Below are 23,520 nucleotides of genomic sequence, written 5' to 3' on the forward strand. Positions count from 1 at the left end.
TGGATTCTACATTCAAAGAAGATATTTAGTAATGTAACCTACTGGTGTGTGAATATGACCTTTGAAACTAAGATTGCATTTCCACATGGTAGTGACAGCAAAGAAAATGATGGAAGCTCTTGAAATTCCCCAACTAGGAGTTCCTGTCATGGCTCAGTGGTTAACGAATCTGACTAGGAACATTGAGGTTGTGGGTTCGACCCCTGGCCTTGCTCAGTGGGTTAAGGATCTGGTGTTGCTGTGAGCTGCGGTGTAGGTTGTAGACACAGCTTGGATCTGGTTTTACTGTGCCTCTGGCGTAGGCTGTTGGTTACAGCTCTGATTAGAGCCTAGCCAGGGAACCTCCATATGCCACGGGTGTGGCCCTAGAAAAGACAAAAAGACAAAAAGAAAAAAAAAAAGAAATCCCTCAATTAAATACAGCTAGAAAAAGACAGTACTTCATTAATTCTGTCACCTAAAAAGCAACCACATTTCTGTACTTCTATGATTATAATTGAGTATGTTTTTTTTTTTTTTTTTTTTTTTTTTTTTTTCTGTATCCTGGCAGTTACTTCATCTACATGGAAACAGGAAATCAAACGCATGCTTTGGAATTTCTCCTCTTAGGATTTTCATCAAGTTCAGAGACTCAGTTGATTCTATTTGGGCTGTTCCTGTCCATCTATGTGGTCACATTCACAGGGAACCTACTCATTATCCTGGCCGTCAGTTTAGACTCCCATTTCCACACACCCATGTACTTTTTTCTCTCCAACCTATCTTTTGCTGACATCTGTTTTACTTCCACCACCATCCCAAAGATGTTACTGAACATTCAAACACAAAACAAAGTCATAACATATAAAGGATGCCTCAGCCAGATATTTTTTTTCATTGTATTTGGATGCCTGGACAATTTACTCCTGACTGTGATGGCTTATGACCGGTTTGTGGCCATCTGTCACCCCTTGTCCTACACTGTCATCATGAACCACTGGCTCTGTGGATTGCTGGCTCTGGGGTCCTGGTGTCTGAGTATCATGGGTTCCTTAATTGAGACCTTGCCCATTTTGAGGCTATCCTTTTGCACAAACATGGAAATCCCACACTATTTTTGTGATCTTCCTGAACTCCTAAAACTTGCGTGTTCTGACATTTTCATCAATAACCTAGTGGTTTATTTTGCAACTGGCCTTCTGGCCATGATTCCTTTCAATGGAATTCTTTTTTCTTACTGTAAAATTATTTCCTCTATACTGAGAATTTCCTCAGTTGGGGGCAAGTACAAAGCCTTTTCCACCTGTGGATCTCATCTCTCAATAGTCTGCTTATTCTATGGCACAGGCCTTGGGGTCTATCTTAGTTCTGCAATGATTTCATCCTCTAGGGCAAGTCTGCTGGCCTCTGCAATGTACACCATGATCACTCCCATGCTGAACCCCTTCGTCTACAGTCTGAGGAACAGGGACATGAAGGGAGCCTTGATGAGGCTCTTCAGCAGAGTAGTATCTCTCAGTGATGGAGTTGTTGCAGGGCTCTCATAAGTAGAAATGCTCAAAGCATTGGTAGGCATTTCTCATGGATTTTTGATGTCTCCAAACATCAGTTTATTCTCTCCTACTCCTGGAATCACTATCTCTTACTGTGTCTTGATTTTGATCATATTTGAAGGCACTGTATTATTTTTCTAGGGCTGCTATGACAAGGCACCACAAACCACATGGCTTAAATAATAGACATTTCTTGTCTCACCATTCTAGAGATTAGAATTTGGAAATGAATGTGAACAGGATTGCTTCCTTCTTACGGCTGTGAGGAAAATTCTGTTCCATATCTAGCTTCTTTTGGGTTTGCTGGTCATCTCTGGCATTCCTTAGCAAGTAGAAGTATCACCCTAATCTCTGCATTTATATTCAAAAACTATTGTCCCCTGTGTGTGTATGTCTATGTGTGACAGTGTCCCAAATTCCCCTTTTTATAAGGACACTAATTGTAATAACTAAAGGAATAATCTATTCTACTATAAACCTTGTCTTAATTAATTATATCCATAACAAATCTATTTCCAGATAAGACCAAATTCTAAAGATCTGGAGATTGGGACTTCAACATATGAATTTCTGGGAAGCACAAGTCAACCCATTAAAAAATTTTTTTAAAAAAAGAACAACTACATCAAGATTAGCTTTAAATAAGTATGGCTGACACACATTCTGTCACTTTTTCTGTTTTTTTTTAAATCAAGTTTTATTTGAATACAGCTATACTCATTTGTGTACGTATTTTCTAAAATTACTTTCATGCCACAACAGAAGATTTGAGTAGTTGTGTGGAAAGTCAAAAAATACTCACTCCCTGACCCTTTGCTGTAAAATTTGCTGGTTCCTAATTAAACTGTTGCTTTCACTCCACTTTCATAGCTAGATGTTTAAGCATCTCAGGCCATCATCAAAATGCCCCAATGATAACATGAAATTCTCCACAAAACATCATTATTAATATTAATGTATATAGTTAGAATGTTTTTTTATAAAACACTAAATCAAACAGAAAGTGAACTATTTCTTAGCAATCTAAAAAGTAATTTTTTCATAATGTCCAGGAATTTGTCTTTTCTTCTATCTTTTATCCCCTTTGCCTAGGGAAAAAAAATAATGACCTAGAAGGAAAGTGTAATGAGTTCTTCTTGAATGAATACATCTAAACTAGTTTATGAAAATACTGATAAAGCTCTGAAGCTAGGAAAACTCTTAGATATTGTGTAGTAAAACTTCACAGTGATTATGAGTATTTTTATGATGTGAAGGCTCTGTTGCAAGTCTATGAACTTGCCATCATACACATGTAAAGGCAAAGGCAGTGTTATCAGCTCCAAGGTGACTTGCTTGTTGGGACAGACTGAATAAATGGTCAATTTTTAATGTAACCAAATAAATCAATGTCAATGATCCTTCTGTCTCTATCTGAAAAAGAAAAGTGATGATGGAATCCAGTCCACTGTTAGGCCATTCTCAACATTAAGACATTCCCTTATTCTAAATCAAAATTACCTTTTCTACAATGCCTATAATGGCTTTATTTTTTTTGAAGGAATAAACAGGTTTTCAACCCTCTCCTGTCTAACTATTTATCACTTCTTAGACAAAAACTCTATTTCCCTCCTCACCTCACAAGCCTTTTATTTTCACTAAGCGATGGTATGATTTTCTTCCTCAATAATTTCTGTTCCAACAATGTCCTCCTATTCACCCACATAGATCAATTGTTGTTGCTTCTGAATTGTGGTACATGAAAATATAATTTAGATGTGTACCAATAATCAGAGAAGATTCCTCATATGCCCTGGATAATCTGTACTCCAAAATAGCTTTGTGCATGCAAATGTGGTGTGTGCACATGTGTAGGTGCCCTTTCGTGTGTTTACAAACTACACAATGAATATTAAATATTAATTAGTGAAAGTGTAGAAGAAGAAAAGTCGAGAGTGTTGGGAGGTAAATTGACAAGACAAGGGATGTGGAATGGGATGGATGCCTGGCCAAATTACATGGGCTGGATAAGAAAGAAATAAAACTAGGAGGTGACTAATGGAATGAGAAAAAAAAAGAAAGTTTGAGAGCTCTGAATTTTGGCAGGCAGCAAAGTCAGCAGTAAAGAAAACAGAAGAGGTGGAAGGCTTGATAAAAGAGTAGGATTTTGGAAGTTAGGATTCAAGAAGTTGCTAAGATCCATGTGACCATTCTTGCAAAATGTTTGACAACACTAGGATTCTAATGAACATTTTCATTTCCATAGCTGCATGCTCTCTTGTTCTTTATTTTCTTTCATCTTTCAATCTTTCAATCTTTCTTTCTTTCTTTTCTTTCTTTCTTCTTTCTTTCTTTCTTCTTTCTTTCTTTCTTTCTTTCTTTTTTTTTCTTTCTTTCTTTCTTTCTTTCTTTTCTTTCTTTCTTTCTTTCTTTCTTTCTTTCTTTCTCTCTTGTCTTCTTTCTTTCTTTTTCTTCCTTCCTTCCTTCCTTCCTTCCTTTCTTTCTATGCCTTCCTTCCCTTCTATTCCTTCCTTCCCCTTTCCCTAATTTCCTTCCTTCCATTCCTCTCCTTCCCACAATCCTCCTCTCCTTTTCACTTTTATATGACTGTTTCTATAAAGGTTACTACAGACACTGTTCTCCTGTGAAAGTCAAAATCTCCACATGGGTCCATGACCCATTCTCCTTGCCTACACAAGGATAGACTTCTACAACATCAGTTAATTGCCACTGGTAGATTACACCTGGAATTATAAAAACATGTTCCCATTTTTTTCCATTTAAAATATTTACTGGGCCAATTTTATAATATATGATTTATAGGTTAATAAATTCTATTTTCTTGATGCTACATTCACTTCCAGATGCTGCCCTTGTATTTCTGCTCTCCTTTTCATTAAAACTTCTGACGAGAGCATTCCAAGTGCACTATCTCCCCTTTTTCTCTTCTATTATATTTCAAACTCTTATTTATTTATTTATTTATTTATTTATTTATTTTATTTTTTCCTGCTGTACAGCATAGGGGTCAAGTTATACTTATATGTATGCATTTCTCCCCTCACCCTTTGTTCTGTTGCAACATGAATATCTAGACATAGTTCTCAATGCTACTCAGCAAGATCTCCTTGTAAATCTATTCTAAGTTGTGTCTGATAAGCTCAAACTCCTGATCCCTCCCACTCCCTCCTTCTCCCATCAGGCAGCCACAAGTCTTTTCTCCAAGTCCATGATTTTCTTCTCTGTGGAGATGTTCATTTGTGCTGGATATTAGTTTCCAGGTATAAGTGATATCATATGGTATTTGTCTTTGTCTTTCTGACTCATTTCACTCAGTGTGAGATTCCCTAGTTCCTTCCATGTTGCTGCAAATGGCATTATGTCATTCTTTTTTATGGCTGAGTAGTATTCCATTGTGTATATATACCACATCTTCCGAATCCAATCCTCTGTCATTGGACATTTGGGTTGTTTCCATGTCCTGGCTATTGTGAATAGTGCTGCAATGAACATGCGGGTGCATGTGTCTCTTTTAAGTAGAGTTTTGTCTGGATAGATGCCCAAGAGTGGGATTGTGGGGTCATATGGAAGTTCTATGTATAGATTTCTAAGGTATCTCCAAACTGTTCTCCATAGTGGCTGTACCAGTTTACATTCCCACCAAGAGTGTAGGTGCAAACTCTTTCTAATAAGGACTTCACAACCAAAACATCACCTAAACAATTCTCATTTAGGTTGCCAGAGACCCTAGACTGACCAATCAAATGAGCACTTCTCAGTACTACTTTTATTTGTTTTTATCTCTATTTATACAACTGATCATTCTTTTTTTATTTAATTTTTATTAGTGAATAGTTGACTTACAATGCTGTATTACTTTCAGGTGTATAGCAAAGTGAACATATATATTCTTTTTCAGATTAATTTCCCACATAATTTATTAAAGAGTATTGAGTTGATTTTCCTGTATTATACAGTATGTCCTTGTCCTTTTATCTCTGTTGTATATAGTAGTGTGTATAAGTTAAAATAAACTCCTAATTTATCCCCCCAAACAAGTTTTCCCTTTGGTAACAAATTCTTTGGCTTTGAAAACTTTGAGTGTTTCTGTTTTATAAGTTAGTTTATCTGTATAATTTTTATTAAACTCCACCTATAAATGAATCATATGATATTTGTCTTTGTCTTACTTCACTTAGTATGATAATCTCTAATTCCATGCATGCTTCTGCAAAAGGCATTACTTACCATTTTTTATGGCTGAGTAATATTTCACTGTCTATATATGTGCTAAATTCATGGATGAGATCTAATAGTTTTCTGGTAGCATCTTTAGGATTTTCTATGTATAGCACCATGCCATCAGCAAACAGTGACATTTTTATTTCTTCTTTTCCAGTTTGGATTCCTTTTATTCCTTTTTCTACTCTGTTTGCCATAGCTAAGACCTCCAAAGCTATGTTGAATAAAAGTGAGAATGGACATCCTTGTCTTGTTCCTGATCTTAGTGGAAATGCTTTCAGCTTTTCACTTTTGACAATGATGTTAGCTGTGGCTTTGTCATGATATGGTCCTTTTTGTGCTGAGGTGGGTTCCCTGAATGCACCCAATCTCATCTGATTCTGCTTTCTGAATACATTAATTATCTTGGTTTCTTCCTACTTCACTGGCAGCTCCTTCTCTATCTTTTGCTGGCTTCTTCTCTCATCTTCTATGGTTCTCATTGCAGCAAGATATTGATAAAGACTGAAATTGGAGATATCATACTCCTTGACTTCAGATTATATTACAAAGCTACAGTAAGAGAGAGAGAGAGAGAGAAATAGGGTGAGAGAGAGAGAGAGACAAAGAAAGAAAGAAAGAAAAAGAAACATAGATAATGGAATAGAATAGAGAGCCCTGAAATGATGCATACTTACATGGTCAGTTAATCTCTGGCAAAGGAGGCAAGAAATAAAATGGGGAAGAGACTGCCTCTTTAATAGATGTTTTGGGGAACACTAGACAGCTACGTCTAAAATAATCAAACTGGAGTTCCCATTGTGGTGCAGCAGAAATGAATCCCACTAGGAACAATGAAGTTGTTGGTTTGATCCCTGGCCTTTCTCATTGGGTTAAGGATCTGGCATTGCTGTGAGTTGTGGTGTAGGTCACAGACACGGCTTGGATCTGGTGTTGCTATGGCTCTGGTGTAGGCCAGCAGCAATGGCTCTGTTTAGACCCCTAGTCTAGGAAACTCCATATGCCACAGGTGCAGCCCTAAAAGACAAAATACAAAAAAATGAAATAAAATAAAACAAAATAATCAAACAGGAGTCCTTTCACACCAGACACAAAAATAATTTCAAAACGGATTAAAGTTCTAAATGCAGGAGCTAAACTGCTAGAAGAACTAAAACTGCTAGAAGAAAATGTAGGCATTTCATCCCTTGAATGTTGTTATTAGCAATGTATTTTTTTGGGTCTATCTCTTCAGTGAAGGGGAAAAAAAAGCAAAAATAAATACATGAGACTACATCAAACTAAAATTTTCTGCATAGCAATGGAAACCCTTGAAAAAACAAAAAAGGAAGCCTACTGAATGGATAGAGATATTTGCAAGCAATATATTTGATAAAGGGTTAATATTCCTTATATACAAAATACTCAACCTATTTAAATTCAGAAAGCCAAACAATAGTTTTTAAAAATGGGCAGAGAACCTGAATAGACATTTTTTAAAAAACAAAAAAATTACAGTTTGCCAACAGAAACTTGAAAACATGCTCAACACCACTAATTATCCAGGATATGCAAATCAAAACCACAATGAGATACTACCTGACACAAGTCAGAGTGGCTATTATCACAAAGGAAACAGAGTACAAATGCTAGAGAGAATATAGCGAAAAGGGAATATTTGTACAGCTTTTACTGGAATTTTAACGAGGTGCTTCTGAAGTAAGAATTTTAACTAGCAAACTGACCTCAGCAGCTGAAAAGGCAGCTACATGCCTGTCAACAGCTTTGCTCACTGCATACCACCCTTCTTGTAAACTTCTAGCAACTATGTGCCTTGTGTCCTTGATGCTTTTCAGTTTTGCCTTTGTAATCTTGCTTGCTCAGTTTCTTAGGCAGGAACACTATCTGCTCCAGGAAAGGGGAGTTCTGGGGCTACTTACATGGGAAAACCTTGAGACCTGGAGGTCTGTACTGTATAAAAGTTATCCAGAACAAAGACCTGGTGCTCAGACTCTGGAGGCGACTCCTCTGAGCCCACCCCGGTACTGAATAAAACCTGCTATTCTGCATCTTCAAGTGCCATTTGTCTCTTTCTGCTGCCATGTTTTCTGCAGCATTTTCTGGTGCATTGGCCAGGAAGCTGACAACCAAGCTGGCCCCTTGTGCCACCGTTGTTGGGGACCAGAGAAGGCCATGGTCGCTAGCCCAGTGACAGGTGGATAGCTCATGCCCGGCTGTTTTGCTGGATCCTAACTCTCACTCAGGCCTTGCCTGCCTGGCTCATGCCGCTTCCCTAACGGACTCAGAAGGAGAGTGGAAATGGGTCCCAGGATGGGACATCAGACTGGTGAGTGCTCTAGGGACATCTGCCAGAATCAGGACCTGCCATACAGTGGAAGAAGAGACTGATCACCTCTCAAGGACCAGAGGGTCACTCAGGACAGGATATTTTCCCTTGGGATTGGGTAGCCTGTCAATTCTGGTGTGTGTGCGTGAGTGACTGGAGAGAATGGGAGCCTGTGCTCCACCATCTTTGGACTATGGAGCCTGAGTGGGTCTTAACCTGCAATTCCATGGTGACCTCATAAGGCTTTAAGGCTGTGCCAGGCTCTGAGGGTTCTCTTCCCTCCCTGAAAGACTAGTTTGGGTCCAGGGTTTATAAGGACCAGCCTCATGCTAAGAAGCACCTTAAACCCCTGATAGAGGAGTGGTCAGGTGGATGAAAGTGAGTGCTCTCCCTGCTGTTTGTCTTATGATATTGTCACAGGGTGAGAATTCACACAATGGATGAATTGGCTTTCAAACCTACTGTCTTAGAATGTACAGTTAAAAATTTTAAGAAAGGATTTTCTGGAGATTATGGTGTTAAACTGAGTTCTGGAAAACTGTGCACTCTCTGTACCCCCAGAGTGGCCCTCCTTCAGGGTCAGATGGCCCTTGTAAGGAAACTTAGATGTGCCCACAGTTCAGGCAGTATATAAAGTCATAACAGGAGACCCTGGACACCCAGACCAATTTCCATACAACAATCAATGGTGAGAAGGTGACCAGTTGAGGCCTCCTTGGGTTCGGTTCTGCATCACAGGCCAGTTACAGTGTAAGGTCCTAGTAGCTCAGTCCAAAAAGAAAATTTGCCTAGAGAAAAAGAGCCACTTATTTTTCAAGGAGAGGCTGAGGACTTGCCCCCTGTGCCACTTCTCTATGTTCTACCAACACCTCCTTTGGAGGCTAAAGGTCCCCAGCTGCCAGAGAGCCCACCAACTTCTGTCTTTCTCTCTCCTCCCCCTGAAGTCTCAGAGGCAGTATCGCCCCCGCAGGTGGATTCACCAGAACCAGTGAGCAGGCGCCTCTGGTCAAACCAGGGAGCAGCCACTCCTGCAATACAAATGCTTTTGCAGGAAACATGGGGACCTCAGCGTATTGCCCCCAAAGGGACCATGCAAGAGGGGGAAACAGTCTTTTACTACTAGCCCTTTTCCACGACTGACCTCCTCAACTGGAAACCTCATACCCCCTCATAATCAGAAAAGCCTCAGACACTAATCACCCTATTAAAATCCATTTTCCATACACACCACCTCACCTCGGTGGACTGCTGGCTGCTCCTTCTTACTCTGTTTAGCACTGAGGAGCACCAACAAATTGTTACAGAGGCCTAGAAATGGCTCCAAACCTAAACCCCAGGGGATCAATTAGATGTAGAAAACTGGGCAAGGAAAATCTTCCCAGACAAAGCGCCCTGTATGACCCCAATACTGAACTGGGAAGAAATAATTTAGAGAGGTACTGACAGGCCCTCCTACAGGGGTAAAAACTGGGGCTAAAACACCTACTAATATGGCCAAGACCACTGAGGTACTACAAAAGCCAGATGAAAGCAATGCTGATGTCTATAAAAGACTATATGAGGCTTTTCTTTCTTTCTTTTTTTTTTTTGCCTTTTCTAGGGCTGCTTCCAAGGCACATGGAGGTTCACACTGGCTTACACCAGAGCCACAGCAATGCGGGATCTGAGCCACATCTGTGACCTACACCACAGCTCATGGCAACACCGGATCCTTAACCCACTGAGCAAGGCCAGGGATCGAACCTGCAACCTCATGGTTCCTAGTCAGATTCATTAACCACTATGCCATGATGGGAACTCTGATATATGAGGCTTTTCAAGTCTTCTCCCCTTTTGATCCTGAGTCCCCTGAAAATCAACTGATGAAAAATGCTGCCTTTATAGGACAAGTCCAATCAGACATCCATAAAAAGTTATAGAAATTAGAAGGATTTGCAGGAAAATATGTCACAGAGTTACTAGAGATAGTCAACAAGGTTTTTGTTAACTGTGACCAGGTGACCCGCCATGATATGGAAAAGAGAATGAAACAAAAAGCTCTGCTTCTGGTGCCAGCCCTGTGGTACCCAGTGGGACCACCCCATAAGCCATGGGGCCCAAGGCCAGGACAAACAGGCCCTCTCCGGCACAGTGTGCCTACTGCAAAGAGAGAGACACTGGAAAATTGAATGCCCCAACTGTTCTGAGAGAAAGACCAAGGCAGCACCCCTGCCTAGCTAGCACCAACCAGAGCCATCCCACCTGAATCTGATCAGCTTAACCTAAGAAGAGTCTGACTAGGCAGGACTGGGCTCCCTCCAACTGGGCCCCCAAGAGCCCATGGTAAGAATTCAAGTAGGGAACCAACTTGTAGACTTTATGGAAGATATAGGTGCTGAACATTCAGTGGTCACACAACCCGTGGCCTCCCTCTTGTGGAGAGAGACTACCATCATTGGGGCCACAGATAACCAAACCCACAGACCCTTCTGTGGTCCCCCATGGTGCCAGTTAGGAGACCATGAAGTAATACATGAATTTCTTTACCTGCCCAATTGCCCAGTTCCCTTGATGGGAAGAGACCTTCTGGCCAACATGGGGGCTCAAATATCCTTTATTACTGATGGATTAGCTCAACTCAAATGAACAGAACCACCCTCCCCTTTAATCATGGCTCTTGCTGTGAGGAGGGAAGAGGAATGGTGCTTGTACTCTTCCCCTCCGGAATAGGAGACTGTTCCCCTGGAACTAGAGACTGGGTACCCATTGGTTTGGGCTGAGCGGAACCCTCCTGGGCTTGCAAGATGCCACTCCTATCTTAATTGATCTGAAGCCTGAAGCCCAACCAGTAAAGCTGCAACAGTACCTGATTCCCAGAGAAGCTCAACTGGGAATCCAGGATCACCTGGACAGGCTACTTCAGCATGGACTTTTAATAAGGTGCCAGTCACCCTGGAACACCCCCTTACTACCTGTAAGGAAACAGGGAACACAAGACTATCTTCCAGTTCAGGACTTGAGGGCCAAAAATGAGGCAACAATTACATTGCACCTGTCTGTGCCTAACCTGTATACCTTGCTGGGGATGATCCCTTCCACTACCGAGTGGCTCACTTGCCTGGCTTAAAAGATGCCTTCTTCTGCCTCAGCACGGTGCCTGCTAATAAGCACTTGTTTGCCTTTGGATGGGAGAATACACACACAGGGACAAAGGAGCAGCTCACCTGGACAAGATTCCCACAAGGATTCAAGAACTCTCCCACTCTTTTCACTGGCACCTGGCTGCTGACCTGGCTGAATTTCCTAAACAAAAACTAGACTGTGTCTTGCTGCAGTAAGTTGATGACCTCTTGTTGGCTAGCACCATGCAGGCTCAATGCCTAGAGAGAATAAAAGCTCTTCTCTCCCTGCTAATGGAAGCAGGGTATCAGGTACCAAAGAAAAAGGCACAAATCTGTAAGAAACAAGTCAAGTATCTGGGCTTTAGCATCATGCAGGGCTGACAAATGTTGGGGACTGAGGGAAAACATGCAGTTTCTGCCATCCCAGCCCCTACCACCAACCAGAATGTTTGTGAGTTCCTAGGGGCAGAGGGATTCTGCAGGATATGGATCCCCGAGGTTTCAGATTTAGCCAGACCTCTGTATGAGGCCCTAAAAGGGGAAGAAAAGGCTCCCCTTGAATGGGGACCAAGCCAGGAGGGAGCATTTCAGGCAATTAAACCCAAACTCAAGGAGGCTTTGGCCTTAGGGCTTCCCAGTGTAACCAGAGAATTTAACCTCTTTCTTCATGAGAAAAATGGGATGGCTTTGGGAGTACTAAGCCAAGCGTTTAGGCCTTGACAGAGGTCAGTGGCATATCTGTCCAAAAAAATCGACTCAGTTGTGGCTGGATGGCCTCCCCACCTCTGAGAGCTGGCAGCTACCACCTTGTTAGTAAGAGAGGCTGACAAGTTGACACTGTGACAGAACCTCAACTTTAAAGTCCTTCATTCAGTTGTAACCCTGATGAACAATAGAGGCCAACCATTGGCTCCTGCATGCACAAATGACTCAATATCAAGGGTTACTATGTGAGAATCTGCGGGTAATGCTGGAAGTTGTATGAACTCTGAACCCAGCCACCTTTCTACCAGATGAAGCAGGGCCCACAGACCATAACTGCTTAGAGGTCCTGGTTGAAGTGTTTTCCAGCAGTCCTGACTTAACTGATAAAACACTCCAAATTCCGTACCTGGTTTTATATACTGATGGCAGTAGCTTCATGGAGAATGGGAAAGGGATGGCAGGATATGCTGTGGTATCTGACTCAGAAGTGCTGGAAGTGGATGTGCTTCCTCAAGGTTGGTCAGTGCAGAGAGCAGAATTATGGGCATTCATCAGAGCACTGGAGCTCAGCTGAGACCAGCGAGTTAATATTTATACCGGTTCATGGTATGCTTTTGTTAACTTACACACCCACAGAGCCTTATATAAGGAGAGGGGACTCCTTACTGATGAAGAAAAAAGGATTAAAAACCAGGCTGAAATCTTAAAGCTCCTAGAAGCAGTATGGGAACCTAGGGAAGCGGCAGTTATCCACTGCAAAGGCCACCAAAAGGGGAGCAAACTTGTTGGCAAAAGGAAACCACAGCACTGATGCAACCATCAGACAAACACCCCAGGGGCAACTGTCAGATAAACCTAAAGTTCTCCTGGCCCCAGAAGTGCTGACTGTCCCCAGATACTCTCCAGAAGAAGAAAAATGGATAGAAGATGAAGGAGAAACCAAAACTAAGATGGGATTGTGGGTTACACAGGTCCATCGAGTTTATGTTCTGAATCAGCTGGCCTACAAGCTAGTCCTCCAGCAACACAAACTAACCCACATGGGCAAAACTGCCTTAGAGATTTTAATGGGCCAGTTCTACCTTATTGCACATCTTCCTGCACTCTGCTCCTCTGTTTCCCAATGGTGCATAACTTGTCTGCAAAATAATACTCACCAGGGGCCGAGCAGACCAGCTGGGACACAACACTGTGGACTGTCCCCATTTGAGGATATGGAAGTGGGCTTTACTGAAGTCACTCTGAACAGAGGATACAAATACTTGCTGGTTTTTGTCTGCACCTTTTCAGGATGGGTAGAACCCTTCCCTGTCCAAACTGAAAAGGCAAGGGAAGTGGCCAAGGCACTCCTGAGAGACATCATTCCCAGGTACATAATGCCTTTAACCATCAGGTCAGACAATGGCCCAGCATTTGTGGCCAAGACAGTGCAGCAGGTGGCAAAAGCCTTATAGGTCCAGCGGAGGCTATTGCCCCCAAAGCTCAGGGAAAGTAGAATGCATGAACTGAACCCTTAAGCAGACTCTCGCAAAGTTATACCAGGAGACTGCCTTTCCCTGGGTAGGTATGCTGCTGGTGGCCTGCCTAAAAGGGAGAAGCTTACCCTGAGCGGGAATAGGATTCTTGCCATTTGAACTCTTATATGGAAGGCCGACTCCATTGATCAGTTTGAGAGTAAAAACCAGATAATTGGAAGACATAGATTTATATAAACAGCTACAAGGATTGGGGTTCACTATCTCACAAATACATAAATGGGTCACAGGTAGAATACCTGTATCCCTGGGTATAAGAGTTCACCCCCACAAGCCACAGGACCAGGTGTGGATAAAGGACTAGAAAAAGGAGCCTTTAAAACCAGTATGGAAAGGGCCTTATACTCTAATCTTAACCACCCCCACTGCTCTTAAAGTCACAGGAATAGACACCTGGGTCCATCATTCCAGAGCTAAACCAGCTGGCCCAAACGATGACCGTGGGGAATGGGAGGCTGCCCTTGATCCAGAGAAACAGCTATGCCTGACAATACAAAAAGACAATGATCTCAAAGCCCTGCTCTGACTACACCTGAAACTGGTCAGTGGACTCATGGTTGAAGCTTGAGGAGTCGGGTGCCTGGTGAAATAGACTGTCTTATTTTCTATAGAGACTTTCTTACTGTCATATACTGTTATCTTATGCACAACATGTATGTTTGCTGTTTACTGTTATTAGTCTGGTCCCCATTGGCCCTGCCAAGACCCATTTCCTCATGTGGCTGATGCATCTGAATATCTTTATTGGATCAGGGGGTCACATGGACTTTGCTTTATTCTACCCATTTCTCCTGTTGGGGGGAAATTCAAGAAAGTTGGATTCATCAAAACTCACCAATGGGTAATAACTGATGATGATCTCTGACAGCTGCAGATGCACCCTGAACATCAGGAGGGGGGAATGAAGTAAGGGTTTTAACTAGAAAAGTGACCTCCCCAGCTGAAAAGGCAGCTACATGCCTGTCAGCAGCTTTGCTCACTGCATACCACCCTTCTTGTAAACTTCTAGCAACCACATGCCTTGTGTCCTTGTTGTTTATCAGTTTCACTTTTGTAATCTTGCTTGCTCAGTTTCTTAGGCAGGAACACTATCTGCTCCAGGAAAGGGGAGTTCTGGGGCTACTTGTATGGGAAAACCTTGAGACCCAGATGTCTGTATTGTATAAAAATTATATAGAAATGGTGCTCAGGCTCTGTTGGCAACTCCTCTGAGCCTGCACTGGTGCTGATTAAACTTTGCTATTCTGCATCTTCGAATGCGATCTATTTCCACTGCCACGGTTTCTGCAACACTTCCACTATGGAAAACATTATGGAGGTGCCTCAAAACCTAAAAATAGAATTACCATAAGATTCAGGAATTTCACTTCTGGGTATTTACTTGAGGAAAACAAAACATTACTTTGAAAGGATATATGCACTTCAGTGTCCACTGAGCATCATTTAAGTAGCTAAGCTATGGCATCAACATAAATGTTCCTTATCTATAAAAATGGATAAAGAACAGACAGACCAATGGAACAGAATAGAGAACCTGGAAATAAACCTTGACACCTAGGGTCAATTAATCTTTGACAAGGGAGGCAAGAACATAAAATGGGAAAAAGAAAGTCTCTTCAGCAAGCATTGCTGGGGAACCTGGACAGCTGCATGCAAAGCAATGAAACTAGAACACACCCTCACACCATGCACAAAAATAAACTCAAAATGGCTGAAAGATTTAAATATATGACAGGACACCATCAAACTCCTAGAAGAGAACATAGGCAAATCAGTCTCTGGCATCTACATCATGAGTATTTTCTCAGGTCAGTCTCCCAAAGCAATAGAAATAAGAGCAAAAATAAACCCATGGGACCTCATCAAACTGAAAAGCTTTTGCACAGCAAAGGAAACCCAAAAGAAAACAAAAAGAAAGCATACAGAATGGGAGAAAATAGTTTCAAATGATGCAACCGACAAGGGCTTAATCTCTAGAATATATAAACAACTTATACAACCCAACAGCAAAAAAGCCAATCAATCAATGGAAAAATGGGCAAAAGTCCTGAGTAGACATTTCTCCAAGGAAGATATACAGATGGCCAGCAAACACATGAAAAAAATGGTCAATATTCATTGATTATAAGAGAAAAGCAAATCAAAACTACCATGAGATACCACCTCACACCAGTCAGAATAGCCATCATTAATAAGTCCACAAATAACAAGTGCTGGAGGGGCTGTGGAGAAAAGGGAACCCTCCTGCACTGCTGGTGGGAATGTAAACTGGTACAGCCACTATGTAGAACAGTTTGGAGATACCTTAGAAATCTATACATAGAACTTCCATATGACCCCACAATCCCACTCTTGGGCATCTATCCGGACAAAACTCTACTTAAAAGAGACACATGCACCCGCATGTTCATTGCAGCGCTATTCACAATAGCCAAGACATGGAAACAACCCAAATGTCCAATGACAGAGGATTGGATTCGGAAGAGGTGGTATATATACACGATGGAATACTACTCAGCCATAAAAAAGAATGACATGATGCCATTTGCAGCAACATGGATGGAACTAGAGAATCTCATCCTGAGTGAAAGGAGCCAGAAAGACAAAGACAAATATCATATGCTATCACTTATAACTGGAATCTAATATCCAGCACAAATGAACATCACCTCAGAAAAGAAAGTCATAGACTTGGAGAAGAGACTTGTGGCTGCCTGATGGGAGGGGGAGGGAGTGGGAGGGATCTGGAGCTTGGGCTTATCAGACACAACTTAGAATAGATTTACAAGGAGATCCTGCTGAGTAGCATTGAGAACTATGTCTAGATACTCATGTTGCAACAGAAGAAAGTCTGGGGGAAAAATGTAATTGTAATGTATACGTGTAAGGATTACTTGATCCCCTTGCTGTACAGTGGGAAAATAAAAAATAAAAAAATAAAATAAAATGGATAAAGAAGATGTGGTATATGCTTATAATGGAATATTACTAAGCCATATAAAATATGAAATCTTTCCACTTGCAAAACTTGGATGACTCTAGGGGCATCATTCTAAGAGAGAGAAGGACAAATACCATATGCTGTCACTCACATGTGGAATCTAAGAATCAAAACATACAAGCAAATTAAAGAAAATGAAAACAGAATCATAGATGCAGAAAAAAATGGGAGGTTGCTAGAGGGAAGTTGTGCAGGAGAAAAATACAAGGAGAGGTTTAAGAGGTAATAATCTCTAGCTATACATAAGCCATGGGGATTTAATATGTTGCATAAGGAATATGGTCAATAACATTTTAATAATTTCTTGGGCACTATTATTATTCACTTTGCAATGTATTCAAATAAATCACTGTGCAGTACATGTGAGAGTTACATAATATTTTATGTCAACCATATTTCAATTATAAAAAAGATGTCACAATATGTTGTATTTAGTATCATCCTCAATAATTTTCATTTTTATGATGGATTCAATGTGAATTTCATGGGGCTGTTTCTTTGGAGCATGCTTTAGTAGATATTGATATCCTCTTATGGAGCATGTGCAGTGAGGGGCAGTATGGAGGGGAGAATTAAGGTAATCCAGGAATAAAGCTTCAATTAGATGGGTGGTGCATCACTTGAGGTAATTATATGAACATTTTGGACACCACAGAGATCCTCTCTTTTAGTGGAAAAGGTCTCATCCTGTAGATTTTACTCTTCAGCCTGAAAATAGTCACTCAAATTGGTCACTGTGGAGTTCCCGCTATGGTGCAGTGGGTTAAGAACCTGACAGAAGTTTAAGAATCCACTGCAGAGGTGTGGGTGTAGCGTAGTATCAGGGCTCAGATTCAGTCCCTGCCATGGGAATTTCCATGTGCCGTAGGTGTAGCCACTAAAAAAAAGTGACCCTAAGTGCTTGCCTGTTCTTGTTTGCCAACAATGCTTTAATAAGGTTGATCATTACTTTAAAATCATTCTCTTCTGAATTACTAAGTATGAGGAGTTCCTCTGAACTAGAATGCTGGGGACTCCCCAGTGGACTTATTTTGACCCTGCAAAGCTGTAGATACCTGCAGAGTCCTGCCTGTACAACCAGCCATCCACCTCTCACCATTTTTCAATCACTTCATGCCTAGAAATTTCTGTAGATTGCACTTTCATAAGTATGAATAGGTGTCACTGGAAATGGTTTTGTTGGGAGTTGGATGTGTCCCAGATCCCTCTGATGACAACTCCAAGTCCAGGTGTTTGGAACTCACAAGGTCATCATATCTTTGATAGTTGAAGAAATTCCATCTGCAATGTTGATGAAATAGTCATGGGAGAGGACAGTGGAGATGATATCCATGGAGAAAAGAACATCATGATTAAGAGGCCTGGGCAGGAGATGCACATATCTTACATCCAAGATGTTCCTGTGGGTATAAAACTGGCAGAAAATAATTTTGTTTCTATTTTGGCTCCCTCACTCATGGGAACCAAATTGCTGAGACTAGAGAAACAGTGGAATAATTAATTTCATGAGCATTTGTGAGACTTCAACCTTTGAAAACACAGAGACTAGTGTAACAATGGATCAATTAATTTAATGAACATCTACAGAACTTCAACCTCTGAAGCTGCAGAATTAGTGAATATGGCCCTTACTCCTCTAGTCTACAGCTGCACTATTCCAGGAAGAAAGGAGTTTCAACTCTGCCATTTCAGAGAACCAATGCCTGGTGCCACCTACCTGCCCTTCCTTGGAGCTGAGTTGAACATCTATCACCCAGGGAACTAAATTAGGCTCAGTGATAACATTACAGTACTGCTTCAGGAAACAGGTATGAAGGCAGGCAGAACTCTCAGAGTATTAATTTTAATGGCACAGATGGAGATAAGGTGCACTGGGAATTTGGAGTTTATAGATTCAATCAATTGCCTTTGGAATGGATAAACAATGAGATCCTCCTGTATAGTACTGAGAACTGTATCTAGTCACTTATCATGAAGCATGATGGAGGACAAGGTGAGAAAAAGAATGCATGTGTGTGTGTGTGTGTGTGTGTGTGTGTGTGTGTGTGTGTGACTAGGTCACTTTGCAAGACAATAGAAGATTGACAGAACACTGTAACCAACTAAAATGGAAAAAATAAAAATCATTTAAAAAAAAGATTTGTGAGGAGTTCCCGTCGTGGCACAGTGGTTAACGAATCCGACTAGGAACCATGAGGTTGCGGGTTCGGTCCCTGCCCTTGCTCAGTGGGTTGATGATCCGGCGTTGCCGTGAGCTGTGGTGTGGGTTGCAGACGCGGCTTGGATCCCGCGTTGCTGTGGCTCTGGCGTAGGCCAGCGGCTACAGCTCCTATTCAACCCCTAGCCTGGGAACCTCTATATGCCGTGGGAGCGGCCCAAGAAATAGCAACAACAACAACAACAACAAAAAAGACAAAAGACAAAAAAAAAAAGATTTGTGGTCACTGCCAGTGGTGATGGGTGAAGTGAGTCATGGGAGCCAAAAGGTACAAATTTCCACCCATAAAAATGAATGAGTTGTGGGGATATAAAGTGTAGCATGTTGAATATATTTAATAATATCTGAGAATGTATATGGAAGTTGCTAGGAGACTAGATTTAAAAGTCCTCTTTAGAAGAATAACTGATGTAATTATGTACATAAGTGGATGTTGACTACACTTATTTTCATAACTTTGCAGTATATACAAAGAACAAATCATGGCACACACCTGAAACTAATATAATGTTATATATCAATTGTACTTAATTTAAAAAAAGTGATAACCTACATATTAAACATAGCACCAGTGCTTGAAAGTGAGAATCACAATGTTTTAGCTATTTAGTAAATTTATCACAATTTACTGTGTATTGGCATGTTTCCAGTCCCTGTTCCAGGAGATTTCTGTTTTTGCTAGTATTTGAATTGATTGTGATCTGTTTTCTAAGAGATTTAACTGTATTTATGAATGCTACTATTCTTCTCTTTTGCACACACTTTTTTGAGTAATTTTCATTTTTGAATAATTTGAGTTTTACAGAAAAGTTATGAAGATAGTACAGGGAATTCCCATAGTGATAAAAATGTTTTGGAACTAGGTAGAAGTAATGGCTGTAAAAACTGTACAGCACAGGGAAATGTGTGTGATTGGGTCACTTTGTTGTAAAATAGAACTTAAAAACATTGTAAATCAACTATACTTTAATAATAATAATAAAATAAAGAAAAATGGAAAAAAGAAATAAACATGATGAACATAATTTATGCCACTGAATGTCACTTTGAGAAGACTACTGTTTTTTATACATTTGTTTTATATAAACTACTTTTGTAAAGTCATATTCAGTGACAAGAAATTTTTAGCTGAAAATTCATTATCTGCAACCAATCTATCATCTTCAAACAATGGAATTTGGAATATGTATTTCTTTCTCTCCTACTAATACAATGGTTAGAACTTCCAGGATGCTGATAACTAAATATTAAGTAATAGCAGTCTTTCCTTCCTTTGTAATGCTTAAAAATGTCTTCTAGTGTTCCTGCCATTTCTAATGTTTTCACCATGGCACTTTTGGAAGGAAGTTTTTGTGTTTACTTAATTTCTTCCTTAGTTATTGCTCTGTAGCCCTCTATGCTGAGTCAACCAATAAATCAATATAATCATTTCTTAGAGATTTTCAGGTTTTTAAAATGGAGTTGGAAATATTTTCTTGCAAAGTATTTTCATATATATAATACATATTCATTTTTCTCTTTCCTAATTTTAGGCATCTGTTCTTTTTCTTTCTTTTCTCTCTTTTTTTTTTTTGTCTTTTTGCCTTTCTAGGGCCGCTCCTGTGGCATATGGAGGTTCCCAGGCTAGGGGTCTAATCGGAGCTGTAGCCACCGGCCTACACCACAGCCACAGCAATGTGGGATCTGAGCCGCATCTGCAACCTACACCACAGCTCACAGCAATGCTGGATCCTTAACCCACTAATCAAGGCCAGGCATCAAATCCACAACCTCATGGTTCCTAGTCAGATTCGTTAACCACTGAACCACAATGGAAACTCTATCTTTTTCTTTCTTTTTATTGCTTCTATTAAACATATGATTTTCTCTATTTGACTTTTCTTGCCAAATAATTGGCTCTGAAATTTATTTCTCAGTTATAAATATTTTTATGCTTTTATTATTTATTTTTATTATGGTATAGTTCATTTGTAGTGTTGTGTCACTTTTTGCTGTACAGCATAGTGACCCAGTCATACATAACATACATTCTTCTTCTCATACTATTTTCTATCATGACATATCTCAAGAGATTCCATATAGTTCCCAGTGCTATACAGTAGGGTGTCATTGCTATACCATTCTAAACGTAATACTTTGCATCTACCAACCCCAAACTCTGTCCTTCCTTTTCATTCATTAACTCAGATTCAGGTCAATTTCCTGTTTTAACTAGTTTTGTTCTGTAGAAGTTTTTATTAACAACATCTTCATATTTTACAGTGTTTGTTTCTTGAGGGTAGAATGAATGTGTGCCCATTTACACTTTTCGTAAAATATAGCAGAAAAAAATGAATCCAAAAATCTGAATTCATGTTAACACTCAAAGACGATCCCATCCACATTTTGGCATATGTTGTTACAGAATATTTCCCTTGGATTTCTGCAAATATGTGTCTAATTATAAAAGACAGGCATGCTGATTTAATTTCTCCAGTCTAAAAATCAGGTCAATTACCTTCTCATAGCAGATTTTGAGGTTTTATTTTTCTTTCTACATGATGGAATTTTGCATAGCTCTTTTTTTTTTAAAGGTGACTTAAATGCAGCAGTAAAAGGGGTATAAGTAATGGAAAGATAAGTAATAGAAAATTTTCTGTTATTACCCTTTTCACATTTTCTTTTATGAAGTTTTAATATCTTACACCTTTTTCTAAGTTAATGCATTAATCTTTCTATGAATTACAATTAGGTCTTTATAGATTAAATACATTAATTTTATCAGTGAAATAGATGATTTTTATAGCCACATTTTCTACATGGAACTTTTTTGTCTTTTATAATTTTCCAAATATGGTCCAATCAATAATCTTTGCTTCCCTTATTTATACGAAATATTTTTTATTCAGAGAGAACCACTGAACCTACAGAGATTTTAAAGGTATCAATGGTAACCAAAATTTGTTATCAAAGAGATAAAATCATTAGCCCAAATGAAGGACTTAATGGATTCCCTGGGTTTGGATTGGATGTTTCTGTCATTCTGGTGAAGCCTTATTTGGAGTAAATGCTGGACTGGTTTTTTTTTTGTTTGTTTGTTTGTTTTGTTTTGTTTTTTTACCTCATTCTAGACAAATGCATCTGCTATGTGGAAATAAGAAACCAAACAAGATACTTTCTCCTCCTGGGATTCACAGAGGAGCCAGATATACAGCTTCTCCTTTTTGGGTTGTTTCTCTTCATGTACCTGATCACATTCACTAGAAAATTGCTCATTATCTTGGCCATTATCTCAGACTCTCACCTCCACATGCTAGTGTACTTCTTCCTCTCCAACCTGTCCTTTGCTGACATCTGTTTCACCTTCACTACCATCACAAAGATGCCTGTGAATATACAGACACAGAGCCAAGTTATCACCTATGCAGGCTGCCTCAGCCAGATATTTTTTTTCTTTGTGTTTGGCTGCCTGGACAATTTAATCCTGATCATGATGGCCTATGACCACTTTGTAGCCATCTGTCACCCCCTGTACTATACCGTCATCATGAATCCCCAGGTATGTGGAATGCTGGCTCTGGGATCCTGGTTTCTCAGTGTCATGAGTTCCCTTCTTGAGACCTTGACTGTTTTGAGGCTGTCCTTCTGCATGAACATGAACATTCCACACTTCTTTTGTGATCTTCCTGAAGTTCTAAAGCTCTCCTGTTCAAATACCCTCATCATTACCAAAATGGTTTATTTTGTAGTTGTCCTAGATTTTTTTTTTCCTCTCCCTGGGATCCTCTTTTCTTATTCTCAGATTTTCTCCTCCATCCTGAGAATTTCATCATCCAGGGTAAATTACAAAGCCATTTCCATCTGTGGGTCTCACCTCTCAGTGCTTTCCTTGTTGTATGGCACAAGCCTTGGAGTCTACCTCAGTTTCATCCTCTAGGACTTGTCTGGTGGCCTTGGTGATGTACACCATGATCACCCCCAAGCTGAACCCCTTCATCTACAGTCTGAGGAACAGGGACATGAAGAAGACTCTGGGGAGACTCTTTGACAGAGTAGCATCTCTCATTGACAGGGTTGTTGCAGAGCTCTTGTAAGTAGCAATGCTCAAAACATTTTGTAGGCATTTCCCATGGATCCTGGATTCCTCCAAAATCAGTTTATTTCCTCCTACTACTGGAATCATTATATGTTATTGTGTATAGATTTTTATCATATTTAAAGACACTGTATTTTTTCTCTAGGGCTGCTATGACAAAGTACCACAAACTGTGTGGCTTAAACAATAGACAACTCTTCTCTCACAGTTCTAGAGACTAGAATTTGGAAATCAAGGGGTCATCAGGATTGGTTCTAAGGGCTGTGAGAAAAATCACTTCTATATCTAGCTTCTTTTAGTTTGCTGGTCACCTCTGGCATTCCTTAGCAAATAGAAGCATCATCCTGATCTCTGAATGTATCTGCATTAGGTGTCATCCCTGTGTGTGTGTGTCTGTGTGCGAAACCATTTTATAAGGATGCCTGTCATGTTAATTAAAAGAATAATCTTCTCCACTACTTTGACTCTTCATGGAGGCTGCCCACATGCAGCTTTTCCACTGACATGGCCATGCCAGACTAGTGGTAAGTTGGGCATGTAGTGGGTGGGGCCAGAGCATACACTGGGCTTGGGGATGAGTGCACAGTGAGGTGGGCATGGGAATTCCATAACCAATATCTTATTATAATTTTCAATGGAGTGTAATCTATAAAATATTGTCACTATGTTATATACATAAAACTAACATAATAATGTAAATCAAATATGCTTAAATATTTAAAACAGTTAAAACAAAAAATATGTTGAAATAACTATCTTGTAGTGTCAGAATAAATTATTTTGTTTCATTGTTTTTAAATGTTTTT

General features: G+C 40.2%; 1 protein-coding gene and 1 pseudogene across 1 annotated transcript; both read left to right on the top strand.

Annotated features, from left to right (window-relative positions):
- The first annotated feature begins 563 nt into the window (after positions 1-563).
- On the top strand, positions 564-1,526 carry LOC125124244 (olfactory receptor 7C1-like). Its single transcript, XM_047774393.1, has one exon. It carries the CDS (start codon positions 564-566, stop codon positions 1,524-1,526), a length of 963 nt encoding a protein of 320 aa, XP_047630349.1.
- A 20,219-nt stretch (positions 1,527-21,745) lies between these two features.
- LOC125124619 (olfactory receptor 7C2-like) lies at positions 21,746-22,712 on the top strand (annotated as a pseudogene).
- The last annotated feature ends 808 nt before the right edge of the window (positions 22,713-23,520 follow it).

Source organism: Phacochoerus africanus, chromosome 4 (assembly GCF_016906955.1).
Source record: "Phacochoerus africanus isolate WHEZ1 chromosome 4, ROS_Pafr_v1, whole genome shotgun sequence".
NCBI classification, from domain to species: domain Eukaryota; kingdom Metazoa; phylum Chordata; class Mammalia; order Artiodactyla; family Suidae; genus Phacochoerus; species Phacochoerus africanus.